The 13,987-nt window shown below is 41.5% G+C and overlaps 1 protein-coding gene across 1 annotated transcript in view; it reads right to left on the reverse strand.

The window, feature by feature from the left end:
* LOC103373875 (kalirin-like) overlaps positions 1–13,987 on the reverse strand; it is a 58,620-nt gene that overhangs the window by 32,286 nt on the left and 12,347 nt on the right. The window contains exons 3-7 of the mRNA XM_008303882.1: positions 10,062–10,268; positions 6,900–6,915; positions 5,177–5,314; positions 4,862–4,928; positions 4,638–4,741 (exon numbers count right to left, since the gene is read on the reverse strand). Of these exons, the coding sequence (XP_008302104.1) occupies positions 4,638–4,741; positions 4,862–4,928; positions 5,177–5,314; positions 6,900–6,915; positions 10,062–10,268 (532 nt within the window). The remainder of the gene's footprint in view (positions 1–4,637; positions 4,742–4,861; positions 4,929–5,176; positions 5,315–6,899; positions 6,916–10,061; positions 10,269–13,987) is intronic.

Genomic DNA, 13,987 nt, shown 5'->3' on the forward strand with positions numbered 1-13,987 from the left:
TCATGTTGTGTCTGTTTGTGGTCATTTTGTGTCTCTTTGTGGTCATGTTGTGTCTCTTTGTGGTCGTGTTGTGCGGCCACAGTCCAGTTTACAGGTCAGACCTCTTTGTGTTTCTAAAACTTTTCAGGAGAACGTCACTGATTTAAACTTTGCTCTCAGACTTTTGGACAAACACACAAACTATCGCTGCCTAGCAACACCTCTCAGTTGTATCAATGAGGTGAAACGAACACGGAACTCTCTACACGTGGTGCGTTCGCTGTCCGTACAACATGCGTGTGGAGAAAACCTGCTGCCGCCTCCAACGTCCAAACTCACCATCTTGGTTTTAACCAGTTTTTCTATGGCGCTAACCAGCTCGGCGGCGCTGGGCACCTCAGAGGACGCCTGCAGGGACGTTAGCAAGGACGAAGACTGAGGAAGAGGAGGAGGAGGAGGAAGAAACGGCATGGTGTTAGCGCACTGAGAGGAGGAAGAGGAGGAGGAAACAGTGGAGAGACTGACGGACAGAAGGCAGGCGGTGGACGCTTCCCATTCCCTGTGCATGTGAGTGGCTAACCGAAGCGTCCTGTTAGCATCACGCTGGGGTCATTTACATAAAGTCCAAGTCCAGGCTGCTGTATGGAAATCAGAGGCTCGACTCTCTGAATCCAAAAACTCCTAAAATAAACCCTACAGCTACCGACTTGTGAACGCAGTAATCTGCAGTAAACCCACGTTTGATGGTAGGAAAGTGTAATTCTGAGCCGCAGCGTGTAGAAGCTGCAGCATGCTAACTTGTTAAATGTTGGATAATTAGCATCATTAACACTAATCAGCATTCATCAACTGTACAGAGAATATGTCAGGAACTGCTTGGCTCATACGAGATAATAATAATAGAGTGGCTTTAGAGATTATTATTGGAATTATTGTTAATATTGGATTGGCTTCCACGTACTACATTTCCTTATTTAAAAAAAAACAACCAAAAGCTGCTTCATCGCCTTTATAATAAAAATAACAACAACAACAATGATAAACTTCTCATTTTGTCATTTTTCCCCACATCTCTATTTTTTTATTTCTATATTTCCATCTTTTTTTTTTTTTTTTAAAACCCAAAACTTTCTGACATTTGTCAATTTGGCAGTTTTAATGTTTTGCATCTCTATGATATAATTATACTTTTATTATTAATACAATATTACATGCATTATAAATGATTTGAAGCAGTTTGTAACTTTTATTTTGAAAGGTGCTACATGAATAAAGTGCACATTTATTATTATCAGTGCTTTTTAAAGATGACCTGTTGACACTAAAGTCAGTTTATCTGAGTGAAATCACTCAGAGGCCCCGCCCCCACCACAGGCCCCGCCCCCACCACAGGCTCCACCTCTCCTAGACCACGCCCCAACCATAGGCTCCACCCCTCCGAGGCCCCGTCCCCTCCGGTACCTTGTCGTCCTGAGCCGAGGGGTCCTTGATGATCTCCATGGGGGGAGGAAGAGGAGTGTGGGCCTCCTCGTCCTGCTCCTCCTCGCCGCCGCTCTGCATCCCTGAAGACGCCTTGGACAGCAGGTTCCCGTCTTTGCTGAGGACTCGCTGAGGAGCAAAGACAGGATGTAGCAGGAAGTCAGAGACATCACACAGATTTACAGTCAGCCTGCTGTTTGCTTCCATCTTTAATGAATAAACAAGACAACAAACTGCCAGCTGCTCCTGGAGTCAGACACAGATGAACAGTAGATCATAAATACATATACATATGTATATATACAGATATTTAGATCAAATATGTTCAGTTTATTGTCACAGAGGAGACAACAAGACCAGTAGATGTTGAATCGTGCAGTTCTTTCAGTGCAGCTGATGAAAACCGACATCACTTCACGTTTTATTTTTCTGATTTTCTTCTGACTCTCCTCCACATGTGGATGAAGCTCCGGATTAGTGGAGGTTTTATGAAGCTATTGCAGACAGTTAGCTGCAAACTGAAACTTTAAACTAAAATGTAATTCCATTATTTGCTACTGACTGCAAATTATTTGTCTTTTTACAGTTTAAAGTGGATATTTGTGCTGATTTGTGTGATTTAAAACAGTTTTAAGATCAAAGTTCAGCCATTTGAGCTCTATGAAAATAAGGTTTTTGGTTATTTTTATAGAAAGTAAAACAGGAAGTGAATCAAAACAAGCAGTTTGTTTGGGTTGAAGTTCACTGATTGTGTGTGTTCGGCTTCTAAAGTGTCAGAGAAAAGGAAAAATGTGCATCAAACGTCTCCTTCAGTCTAAATATATTCAGTTTACTGTCATCAAGGAGGAAACGAACCAGAAAATATTTACACTGGAGAAGCTGCAATCGAAGCAAACATCACTCAAACCGATCGATCGATTATCAAACTATCTGGAGACTGATTTAATACTTGACAGTGAATCAGTTAAAGCTCTAAAAGAAACGAGGAAAAACCAGCGAGTAGTTGGTGAACAAAGAGAAAACTAGTTCAGTAGGCGGTGGAGACCAAACATGGAGCAAAAAGAGCAAATATTTCACCTCCACCGAGCGTTTAACCAACGATTAACTGATTAACGCTTGAAGCTGCACCTGTGAACACGCAGAGAAACTCATTTAAACAAGTTTAAGCTTCTGGAGACTTTGTTCCGCTAAAAAACTAAAAACAGAGAAACTGCACTTCTCCATTTAATTCTTTTCCTTTTCTTTTTAGCTTTTCATTGCGACACAGGACGCACATAAAAATGCACGACGCAGGCTTTTAATGCTATTTATAGCGTCGGTAATCAGTGAGTAATTCGTCATGAGTTTGTGTGTCGGAGACAGAAAAGCTCTTTGAAAGGAAAAGAGGAACTCGGCGTGTTTACAGTCAGATAAGAAACTCTGCACATCAGAGCCGATTAACAGAACAAACCAGTTCTGTTAAAAGGTTAGAGACCAAGTTAACACTGCTGGTTTATTAGAAGTCCTGTCAGACAAGGTGGGGGGAATAAAAAACATTATTCACTGATTAACCCTCTAAACCGGCTCAAGTTAATCATTAAAATCATCGATCAGAGACTCAAAATGGAAAACAAAGGGTCAGATTTTCAACATTCTTCAGATACTTGAACAAACCGCTCAGGACGTGAAGTTCTATCAGGAAAAATAACCAAAACATAAAAAACAAACCGTTTGTTCAAATTAGATTCTGCAAAAAACTAAAAATTCTGAATTTCTCATCACGACTAAGAAACAACGACAGACTCACCTGTGATCAACAGACACATGACAGAAATTATTAATGCTACTAATTAATTATTATTATTAATAATAATAATAATAATAATAATAATAATAATAACAACAATAAATAAATAAATAATAAAAATAAAAAAATAAATGCAGCATCTCAGGGATGGTAACATGTGGAAACTTGCCAGACTATTTATAATTTATTCTTATTCATTTTTCTTGTTATTTTTTAATCATTTTGTGCATGAAATAACAAAATAAACCCAGTTTTTCCTTTTGATTTTGTTGGATGTCCAAAATGACAATAAATTCTTCCAAATGTACTTCAAACGTAGCTCAAAATTTGCCCAAACTGACTCAAAAGTTGCCCAAAATAACTTGGAACTGAACAAAAACTATTAAAGAAGTTATTTTAAATTTTTAAAAAATGCCCACAAGTTGTCCAACAGGATTAAAACTTGTAAAAACGACGACAAATGTAACCGAAAAAGTGCCAAAAACTACAATAAATGACCCAGAAATTGTGTAAAATAACTCAAGTTTAACTAACAAACCCAGAAACTGTCTGGATTTTAAACTTGAAGCTGTTTTTTTACACAAAATCTCTGTTAGCAGCTTCCAAAAAGTGAACTCTATCCACCGTAAATGTTGGAGTAAAAACTTTTCAGCTTTAATTTATGAAAATTAAAAACAAACAAAGTGATTTCCCACAAAGTCACGCCTGTATATCTGATGATCATGTGGATGAACGAGGCAGCAACACCGGATCAGCACCTTAAAGCTTCACTTCATCCCAAACAGTCTGTTCTGTCTGTTTCTACCTAAAACAGAACTTCATGTCCGTGTGCTCCTAGTTTTAAAGGTTTATTCCACCCAAACACGACTTTAAGCACTGGTTATCACTTCACCATCGGTCACTAAGCCGCCGCCGCCGTCTCGCCGCTTACCTCACTGATGATGTCTTCCTGGGAGGGGTCGGGCTGTCCGAGGTCGATGCTCTTCCTGCTCTCCTCTCTACCTGCCCCGGGTCCTGCAACACAACCGGCCAATCACAGTTCAGTCAGTGTCCACAGGTTGATAGCTTTAAAGGTACATTACACAGAATGTCTATCCGGTGTGTTGTGTCTCTCTGTGGTCACGTTGTGTCTCTTTGTGGTCATGTTGTGTCTCTCTGTGGTNTGACTTTGGTCTCATTTTTGCTCCCTTTAGCCCAATTTTTGCTCATTCAGGCTCACTTTTAATCACTTTAGCCCAATTCTTCACCATTTTAGGCTAATTTTCGCTCACTTCAGGCTAATTTTCCATCACTTTAGGCTAATTTTTCATCACTTCAGCTCCATTTTTGCTCACTTTAGGCTCATTTTTCCTCCCTGTGGCCTCTGTGGATAGCAAACATCCACTGAACTTACTCTCTGTGCCAGTCGTAGATCTGGTGGATGTTCCCGAACACAATCTTGTCTTTTCCTTTCATGTCGTCCGGGACGCCCTTTTCCTCGATGCGCTTCATGAAACCCTGCAGAGACAAAAACGTTTAAATCTCGCTGCACACAAGACCTCATGCTGCCAAAGTGAGAGTCAGCAGCAACAAAACCACCTGAATGGAGAATTAAATGTAATAAATGGACAAACCCACCTCCACCACGATGCCCAGGTCCTTGACGTAGTCCTTCTCCGTCTGAATCAGCTCGTTCAGAACAAACCTGAGCAGAGAGAGCAGCAGAAGTTACCGACTGCAGAAAGACGCCGACTGAGGTTTGAGGAAAGATGAAAGATTTCAAAGAGGATGCAGGAGACTTTCTGGTCTCGTGCAGGTTTTAATGTTCTCCAGAAGGTGAGCTGCTCTCCAACACTCTGGCTGGACATCATTAACCACCACATTAGTCTGAGTCATGGTGCTGCTCTACCAGCTGATCAAACCAGAAGCAGCAGCAGCAGAAGAACCACTCACATGCGTCCTCTCATAGCTTTGGCTCTCTGCTCCAGCTCGGGGTTCCTCGGCTGGACCGGAGTGGTTTGTTCTGGGGGAGACAGCGAGGAGAAGCCGGGGTAGGCTCCTGGTTCCAGGGTCTGCAGAGGAGGAGCACATCTGGACATGAGGGACTGACAACCTCAACGCAACACTCACTGTGGTCAGCTTGTGTCTTTGTGGTCATGTTGTGTCTCTTTGTGGTCNCTACTGATGGGTTAGGGTTAGTAATGTGTACGTGAATCAGCTAAAACATCTTCACTTCAGAGATGTTGCTGGTTTGTCTTTAACTGTTAAATGTTTGGTTCTTGCTGCCAGACCTTCACTCTTTTCAAACCGTCTTTAGCGGTGCTAGCTGCTTCGTAACGAGCTCTAATCTCCTTAAACAAAGTGCCTCCAGGAGACATCAGCGGCTCATAACAAGCGATTCTGAGACTTTAGGGTTTGAGGACTGGAGCTGCTGAGTGTTTTCAGGGTCTTCCTGTTTGCTGATGCGTGCTGTTGGTGGTTCTGGAAGTGATTCAGGGTTTGGATGTGGCTGGAGGGCGGAGCTGCACTGCTGCTGCTGATTACTGTGCTGCTGATGCTGCTGAAACCGTCCCAGAGTTCACGTCTTCATCTCACACTCACAACCAGGCCGCAAACAAACCGACCTGCACCTCCTCCACAGGCTCAGCAGATAGTTAGCAAACGTCCATCAGCTGGTCTGAAGGTGTCACCTGGAAATAATCTAAAACAAACGGAGCTCTGACGTCTAAACATGATAAAAGAACGACTTCAGATTCTCAAACTAAACAGAGAAAAGCTCAGTTTTATGATGAGATGTTGCTCAGATGTTTCAGGAAACATAAAACGGATTCAACCGAGTGAAACATCTGCATGAAATCAACCCGCTCTTGTTTTCTGTGTATTAATTAATCCGTTTGAGTTATTTTCCATGAAAAAGAGTCAAAACTCTGTGATTGCAGCCTCTTCAACGGGAATAATTTATTTTACTTGATTGAAAAACAGTCTGAAGACTTCAGAAAGAGTCTCAAAGGACTAAAACTGATCCAGAACAACTACAAACCTCAAAAATGAACACAGGACACACAGAAGTGTCCAGAATGAGCCCAAAGCGTCTTCAAAATGAGCCACAAACCAAAAGTTTATCACAAAGTGTCCAGAATGACAACAACTGATCCAAAACCACTGAAACCGAGACTCAAAACTCCCCAAAACGACAAAAACTGAGCCGCAGTTTACCCAAACTGACCAAAACATGTGCAAAACGCCTTGAAAGGGTTCTAATAGTGACAACAGCCGTCTAAAACAATCTGAAACTTGTCCAAAGTGACCTCAATAGTTCTTCAGAATGAGTCACAATTCGTCCAAACTGACCAAAACACGTCTACAACTCATTAGAGTTTGTTCAGAATGACCAACATTTGACCCAAAACAACAGAAAACAAGATTCAAAACTCTCCAAAATGTCTTAAAATGAGTCGAAATGCTTCAAAAACACCAACAGTTTGGTTCAAAATGAGCCACAGTGACTCCAACCTGACAAAAAAAGATGAGCTGGAAATACTCACAAAGTGTCCAGAACAACAGAAAAGCAGCTCGACTGAGTTTCTGTCCTACAGGAGCTGAAGTTTGTCCAAACAGCTGCTGACTGATGGACGTCCGACCATCAGGGAGCTCCAGCAGCTATCTGAGGTCTGACCTTGACTCTGAGGCGCCTTCAGGAACAAACAGGTCCACAGAAACCAGTGGAACCAGTCTGGCTGCATTCTGATCTGATGTGGACCAAAGTCCGCCGTCAGCGCTCGGCTGACCTCCAGCCCTTAAAGCTGCAGCTCAGCGTCCTCTGAGGACCAGGACAAGCCTCGACTCTCCTGCAGCAGCTGGAGCTCCTGAACGCCTCACCGCTCCTCGGTGACGGAGCCTCAGCTGGAGCTCCTGAACGCCTCACCGCTCCTCGGTGACGGAGCCTCAGCTGGACGACTGAACGCCGACATCAGGCCGAGTTAATCCGACCGTCTGAGCCTCGGCGGTGACGATACGGTCGCATGAATACACAATAATCTGTCGGCTTATGGGCAGAATGACGGGAAGTCAGTGACGGACTGGATCAGAACCGTTTAAAACTGGTCTAACAGGAATGAAGACGTGCAGAATGAAGCAACACGTAGTCGACAAACCTTAAAACTGAGTTTAAAACGTGATCAGAACGACAGACATCTGGTCAGAAATCACAAAATGAATCCAAAGTGCGTGAAACCTCCGACATGAACAACCAGAGCAGTTACATAGTTATTGTTTTAAATCTGAATCTGTTATTTTACTTTTACTGACGTTCCTCCAGTTCTGCTGATACTCCTGCTGCAGGATTAATCATTAATTGTACCTTGTGCTGCCTCTTGGCCACGACGCCCTCGTCAAGAGCTTTTTAATCTCAGTGGGTCTGTCCTGGTTAAATAAAGGTTAAATTAAATCAAACCACAGTCATTTCAGACGTGTTTTAAATCATTTCAGAAAACTCCTGCATAACTCTGTTTTCATTCATTCTAGATCAGTTTTAAGTGATTGTGAACAAGTTTTATTCATCGTGGACACAGTTTATTATCTTTAAACACATTTTAACTCATTCTAGACTCACTTTTTGTCATTTTAAAAACATTTTGTCTGTTTCTGGAAACGTTTTGGTTTGTTTAGAGAAGCTGGACATGTTTTTATTCGTTCTAGACAAATTCAGAATGAACAGGCGCAGGTTCTAGTCGTTCACATGAATCATTTCAGACATATTTAGTATTATTTTGGACACATTGAGTCATTTTAGATCCATTTTAAGCACTTTGATGAGTTTTAGTCATTTTGGACGAACGCTGAGTCATTTTCAACAACTTCTGCTGAACTCATGTTCAGATTCACTTTGGACAAGTTCTAGTTTCTGACAAACTCCAAATGATCTCTGATGACTAAAACAAAGCTTGTGGACTTCTGCAGTCATGTTAGAAATGATGACGGGTTTTAGACATTTAGGATGAACTCTGGATGGACTGAAGTCATTTGTGGCAGATGTCACTGATGCACATGTTGCAGACCGTCACCAGGTTTACATACGATTCAGTCACTTTAGGTACATTTTTAAGCATTTTGGACTCAGTTTGAGTTATTTTTGATCAGATTTGAGTCACTTTAGACACACTGGGAGTCATTTTGAACACGTTTAGGTTATGTTGGACAACTTTTAGAAAAGTTTTTATTCATTTTAGACAGGCTTTAGTCATTTGGGACTAATGTTTGATGAATCTAAGTCATTTTAGAGAGAGCTCACTTCGTTATAGACTACTTATCAGTAAAATGAGCCCAGATTTGTGTCATTTCAGACAAATCTCTCCCATGTTTTGGACACATTGAGCCATTTTAGACATATTTTGAGTCATTTTCAACAACTTCTGCTGAACTCTGGTCGTGTTTTGATTCATTCTAGGTGAGTTTTAAATGATTTTGGACAAGTTTTAGTCATCGTGGACANTTGCGTCTCTCCGCCTGGTGGAACAACCAGGTACTGCAGCTACTCTACCAGACTGTGTATTATTGAGGAAACTGAAACTAAACGATATTAAATATTAAATATTTTGGGTCAAATCGGGGAAAAAAAATCTTCTGTCTGTGATTCTAACTGATTTTGGCGGGTTATGGCTGTTTTTCTGTCTCGGTTCATCAGGCGGACTTTCAGCAGACTGAAATGAGACCAGCTGACCTTTAATATGTAAAATAACACACCTGGCCGACTCGTCTGTACACACCTGACCATTATCTGTGAGTCAGAGCTGGGTTTCTACATGAGCAGGAATGCGGTGGAACCACAGAGATGCTTCGTCTGTGCTTCCACCAGCGGAAGGAGGAGAATCTAAAGAGGAATTCATGGTATGCTTTGAGTCCACCGAGAGCAGCTCCAGGATCAGTCAGCTCTCATTATTTGATTTACAGAACACTGAGTTGTCAGTAATCCCCCCGAACAAAGACCTCAGCTTCATCTCTGCAGCAGATTCACGGCTCAAGACTCTGAGACCGGACCTGGTGGACCAAACTCCACCCAGACCCACTTCCTGTCCGCGTACTGATGGTTTTAAAGGTTTATTCAATCAAAGTTTTTGTGGTTTTTATGGTTTATTCCAACCAAAACACCACTTTTTTTGTCAAACTATTTACAGTTTTAGAGGTTTATTCCACTACAACAGTACTTTCTAACTAACTAGACACCACCTAAATACGACTTTCTACGCAAATATTTATGGTTTTAAAGGTTTGTTCCAAACAAATGGTGTCTTCTAACCAACACGTTATAGTTTACAAAGCTTTCCTCCACTCATAATGCTACTTTCTGTCAAACGTTTTGTGGTTTTAAAGGTTTATCACACTCAAAATATTACTTTCTGTCATGCTACTCATGGTTTTAAAGGTTTTTTCTACCACGACAGTACTTTCTAACTAAACACTGCCCAAATACGACTTTTGATACAAACATTTTGGGTTTTTAAAGGCTTATTCCAACCAAAACATTACTTTCCGTCCAAATATTTACAGTTTTAAAGGTTTGTTCCAACCAAAATCTCCCTTTCTGTCAAAGTTTTCATGGTTCTTAAGGTTTATTCTACCACAATAGAAGTTTCTAACTGACTGAAGTCCACCTAAATGCTCCCTTCTATCTAAATATTTACAGAATTCAAGGTCTATATTATTATATATTATTATATTTAAGGTAAAATAACTGATCAATAACGTGCTGTGTTCTCTGCAGTCACTACATCTCAAACAGATATTTGAAAGGTCTCAGCGATGCCCGACTCAGCCAATCAGAGTAAGTCGATGACCTCACCTGTCTTCTTCTGCTTGCTGTTGGGGAGCTTCTTGACGGAGCTGCCGTGGCTGAGGCGGCGGACCGGACTGGTCAGCCACTTCCTCAGAGTGTTTCCTGAGCGTTTGGGACCCGGAGAGCTGGACTGCAGCGAGCTGAGCGACGGCTGAGGCTGCAGGTTCGCCACCGACTCCGTCTTCCCATCGGAGCTGCCGACCGGGTAGTTCTCTGGAAGAGACCGGGAGGATCCGATCAGTTCGGAGTGAACATCCTCATAACATTCAGAGCAACTCGCAGCTCAGTCATCACACACAAATCAATGCAAATGTGCAAAACCTTCAAAGAAGTCTGGATTTAAATCAGTGATTAAACAGTAAAAACACAACAGTGTAGTTTCTCCTCCGAGTTCAGAACCAAAGACAAAGTTCTTCATGGTTTGGTCCAGAAAAATAAACGTCAAATACGACATTCTGTCCAACTACTTCTGGTTTTAAAGGTTTATTCCACCCAGAATACCATGTTCTATCCAACCTTTCATGGTTTCCGTCCACACAAACAGTCTAAGAGGTTCTGCTTTTAAAGGTTTATTCCACCCAAACAGTGTTTTCTGTCCAAGCACTTGGTTTTAAAGGTTTATTTCACCCAAAACACAACTTTCTGTCAGACTACTTAATATTTTAAAGGGTTATTTCACTAAAAATAGCACTTCATGTCCAAGCCCGGTTATGGTTTTAAAGATTTATTCCTCCCAAATAGCACCGTCTAACTCACAAGTTATAGTTGTAAAGGTTTATTCCACCAAAAATATAACTTTCTGCTAGACTACTTCATCTTTTAAAGGTTTATTTCAGCAAAATACAACTTTGTGTCCAAATATTTATGGTTTTTTAAGGTTTATTTTAACCAAACACTACTTTCTGCCAAAGTATATTCAGTATTAAAAGGTTTATTCCACCAAAAATACCACTTTATGTTCAAACATGGAGATGATTTTAAAAATGTATTCCCCCCAAATCACACAAGTTTTAGTTTTAAAGGTTGATTTCACCAAAAATACGACTTTCTGACAGACTACTTAATATTTTAAAGGGTTCGTTCACTAAAAATACCACTTTGTGTCCAAGCACGGTCATGGTTTTAAAGATTTATTCCTCCCAAATAGCACCGTCTAACTGACTAGTCATAGTTCTAAAGGATCATTCCGCCCCAGTAGTACTTTCGAGCTAAAATCATTCAACCCAAGACCTACGTTCAGTCCACATATTTACAGTTTTCAAGGTTTATTTCACCAAAATTCTACTTGTTGTCCAGGTATTTACAGTATTAAAGGTTTACTCCACCAAAAACACCCCTTTGTGTCCAAACACGTTCTGCTCAAATAGTCCTCTGTCAAACTACTCGTGCTTTTAAAGGTGTATTCGACTCTAATAGCACTTTCTAACCAAATACATTCAATCCAGGTGCTACTTTCTGTCCACATGTTCACTTTTTTTGGGATATATTTCACCAAATAAATAATCTGTCCAAGTATTTATGGTTTTAAAGGTTTTTTTCTGCCCTAATAGTACTTTTTAACCCACAACATTCCATCCAAATTCTACTCTCAGTCCAAATATTTACAGTTTTCGAGGTTTATTCCACCCAAACGGTGCTTTCTGTCAAACGCTTGTGGTTTTAAAGGTTTAATTTACCCCAACAGCTCGTCCTATCGGCCTAAATGTCATCAAATTACGGCCGTCTATCCAAACATTTACAGTTTTCAAGGTCTACTCCACGGAAACTACTACCGTCTGTCAAACATGTTGTGTTTTAAAGCCGACCCGGACGCATGTGTTCGCTCATCGTGTTCAGACAAAACAAATCCACGTTAACAACAACAGCGGCGGCGCTCTGAGTCCAGATGAGCCTCTGCGTTAGAACAGATCTGATCTGGCGAGCAGCTGCCGTCACACGTTTCTCTGCTGCAGACATTCGAGGGGATGAAAATAATGTGAAGTAAAATAAAAAACTCCATGTTGAGGAGTCGCGGGTTTGTTCAGAGTTTCATCTCCGCCGGCTTCGAGCACAAACGACGACTCTGTGAATGAGCAGCAGTCACGCGTCGGCTCCGCGGTCAATCAGCTGCTGTTTGCTTCACACAGATCAAACCAATGATTCAGGGTCAGCAGGACGATTTCAGGCGCTTCCTCTGATCTGCTCTTTTTACTGCGGCGTGACTCTGTGTTGTTTCTGTCGCAGTAAAATCACAAACCGCTGCAACAACAAGCTGCAAAAGCTCCAGAATGAGGCCGATCAGGTTTCCTGCAGCGGCCGCACATCTTTATTTCACAGGTATTTATCTTATTCCACCTGCATCGTGTTCTGGTTCAACCTGTCGGGTCAAACTCGTGATACCCCAGCGTCTGTTCTCAATCTGCGTCTGAGATTCTGCATTTCGTTCCAACTGACGAACAAAAATCAACGATATGAGACACAAAGACGGAAAACAAACGAGAAATCTGGACAAAAACAAACGCAGAGACACTAAATAAACAAAAAGCCACAAAAACCAAACAGAAAATGTCCCAAATGCAACAAAAACGACCACAAAGACGTGCAAAGTGAACACAAACTGACAAAAATGGCGACGACTTGTTCAGCGTTTACCCAGAATCGACTCTGAAACATGAAGAAATGACCAGAGAAACAAAAAGAGACTAAAAACCAATAAAAACAGCAGCAAAGACGCACAAAAGTGACTCAGAACAACCGACAAGAGACACAAAATGAACACAGATTATGGTTTAGCTCAAACTGAGATAAAGCCGTCGCTGGTTTGAGTGTTTTCTGTTTAATTTTGATGCTAAATTAAAGCAGAATTACACATTTTCTCCTTTAAAAAAATCATTTCTTAACTGTAGAAACATCAAAAGCAATTTAGGTAATTTAAGCATTGTGTGTTTTAAAGAACAACAATATTATTTATCTACGACGTAAAGCCGTTAACGAACAGATAAATGAATGAATTTGTGTTTTAAATGGTGAATAATTGATAAAACTGAATCTTCTGTCTGTGTGTGAACGCACCATCTGGTTATAAAAGGTGGATTTCACAAATACTTTCTCTGAAAATGAAAGAAAATCTGTTTTTATTTCCAGTAAACGTCTTTAACAATCGGTTTAACAGTAACTTTACGGTTGCCTCCTTCGGCTCTCATTCCTGCAGGACTTCAGGTTGTTTTGAGTTCCTGCTCACTCGGTCGGACGTTTAAGAGTTTGTGCAGAACAAACAGTGAAGAGTCCGTCGTCTCTTCACAACACACGACTGAACCCAAGTCTGAGAATGACGTCGGTTCTGCAGACCGGAGCAGAAATCATCTGAAAACGGCTTCAACGTGTCGGAGTCTGATGACAATAAGAAGAAACCGCTTCAGTCACTCTGAGCCGCAAGGAAACGATAATTAAAGCCGTTACTAAAAGCACCAGAGTGTGATTCTGGTGTAGGAACAACAGAACCGTGCAGAGTTTCACCAAACAGGAAGTTTCAGGTGTCTGCAGCAGAGCGATGCGAGTTCGGAGCGCTTCGGTCAATGGAAGCTTTCAGGGCAGCTCGTGGTGTAATTACAGAGGAAGCCGAGACAGAAAGCTGCTTCGCCGCTTCGCCGTCTGCAGATCGGTGATTAGAGACACTGACTGATGGAGCGCTAACAGAAGGACGACTGTGTTCTGTCCCACGCCGGACAAAGGCGGCTTTGTCGAGTCTCACCTGACTTCGAGTCGCAGCAGAAACTCTGAAACTAGAAAACATTCGCTGGAAAGTCACGTTTCTGCCGCGAGGAGCGAACTCTGGAGACGAGTGTCGAGTCCGTAACAAACTAAAATACGCTTATTATCATTTCTATTGTCGTATTTAGACAGTTTCAAGCATTTCTAGTGTAAACAAACAAAAACACGTTTTGTACATTACT

Source organism: Stegastes partitus, unplaced genomic scaffold (assembly GCF_000690725.1).
Source record: "Stegastes partitus isolate 25-593 unplaced genomic scaffold, Stegastes_partitus-1.0.2 Scaffold2089, whole genome shotgun sequence".
Classification (NCBI taxonomy): Eukaryota; Metazoa; Chordata; class Actinopteri; family Pomacentridae; genus Stegastes; species Stegastes partitus.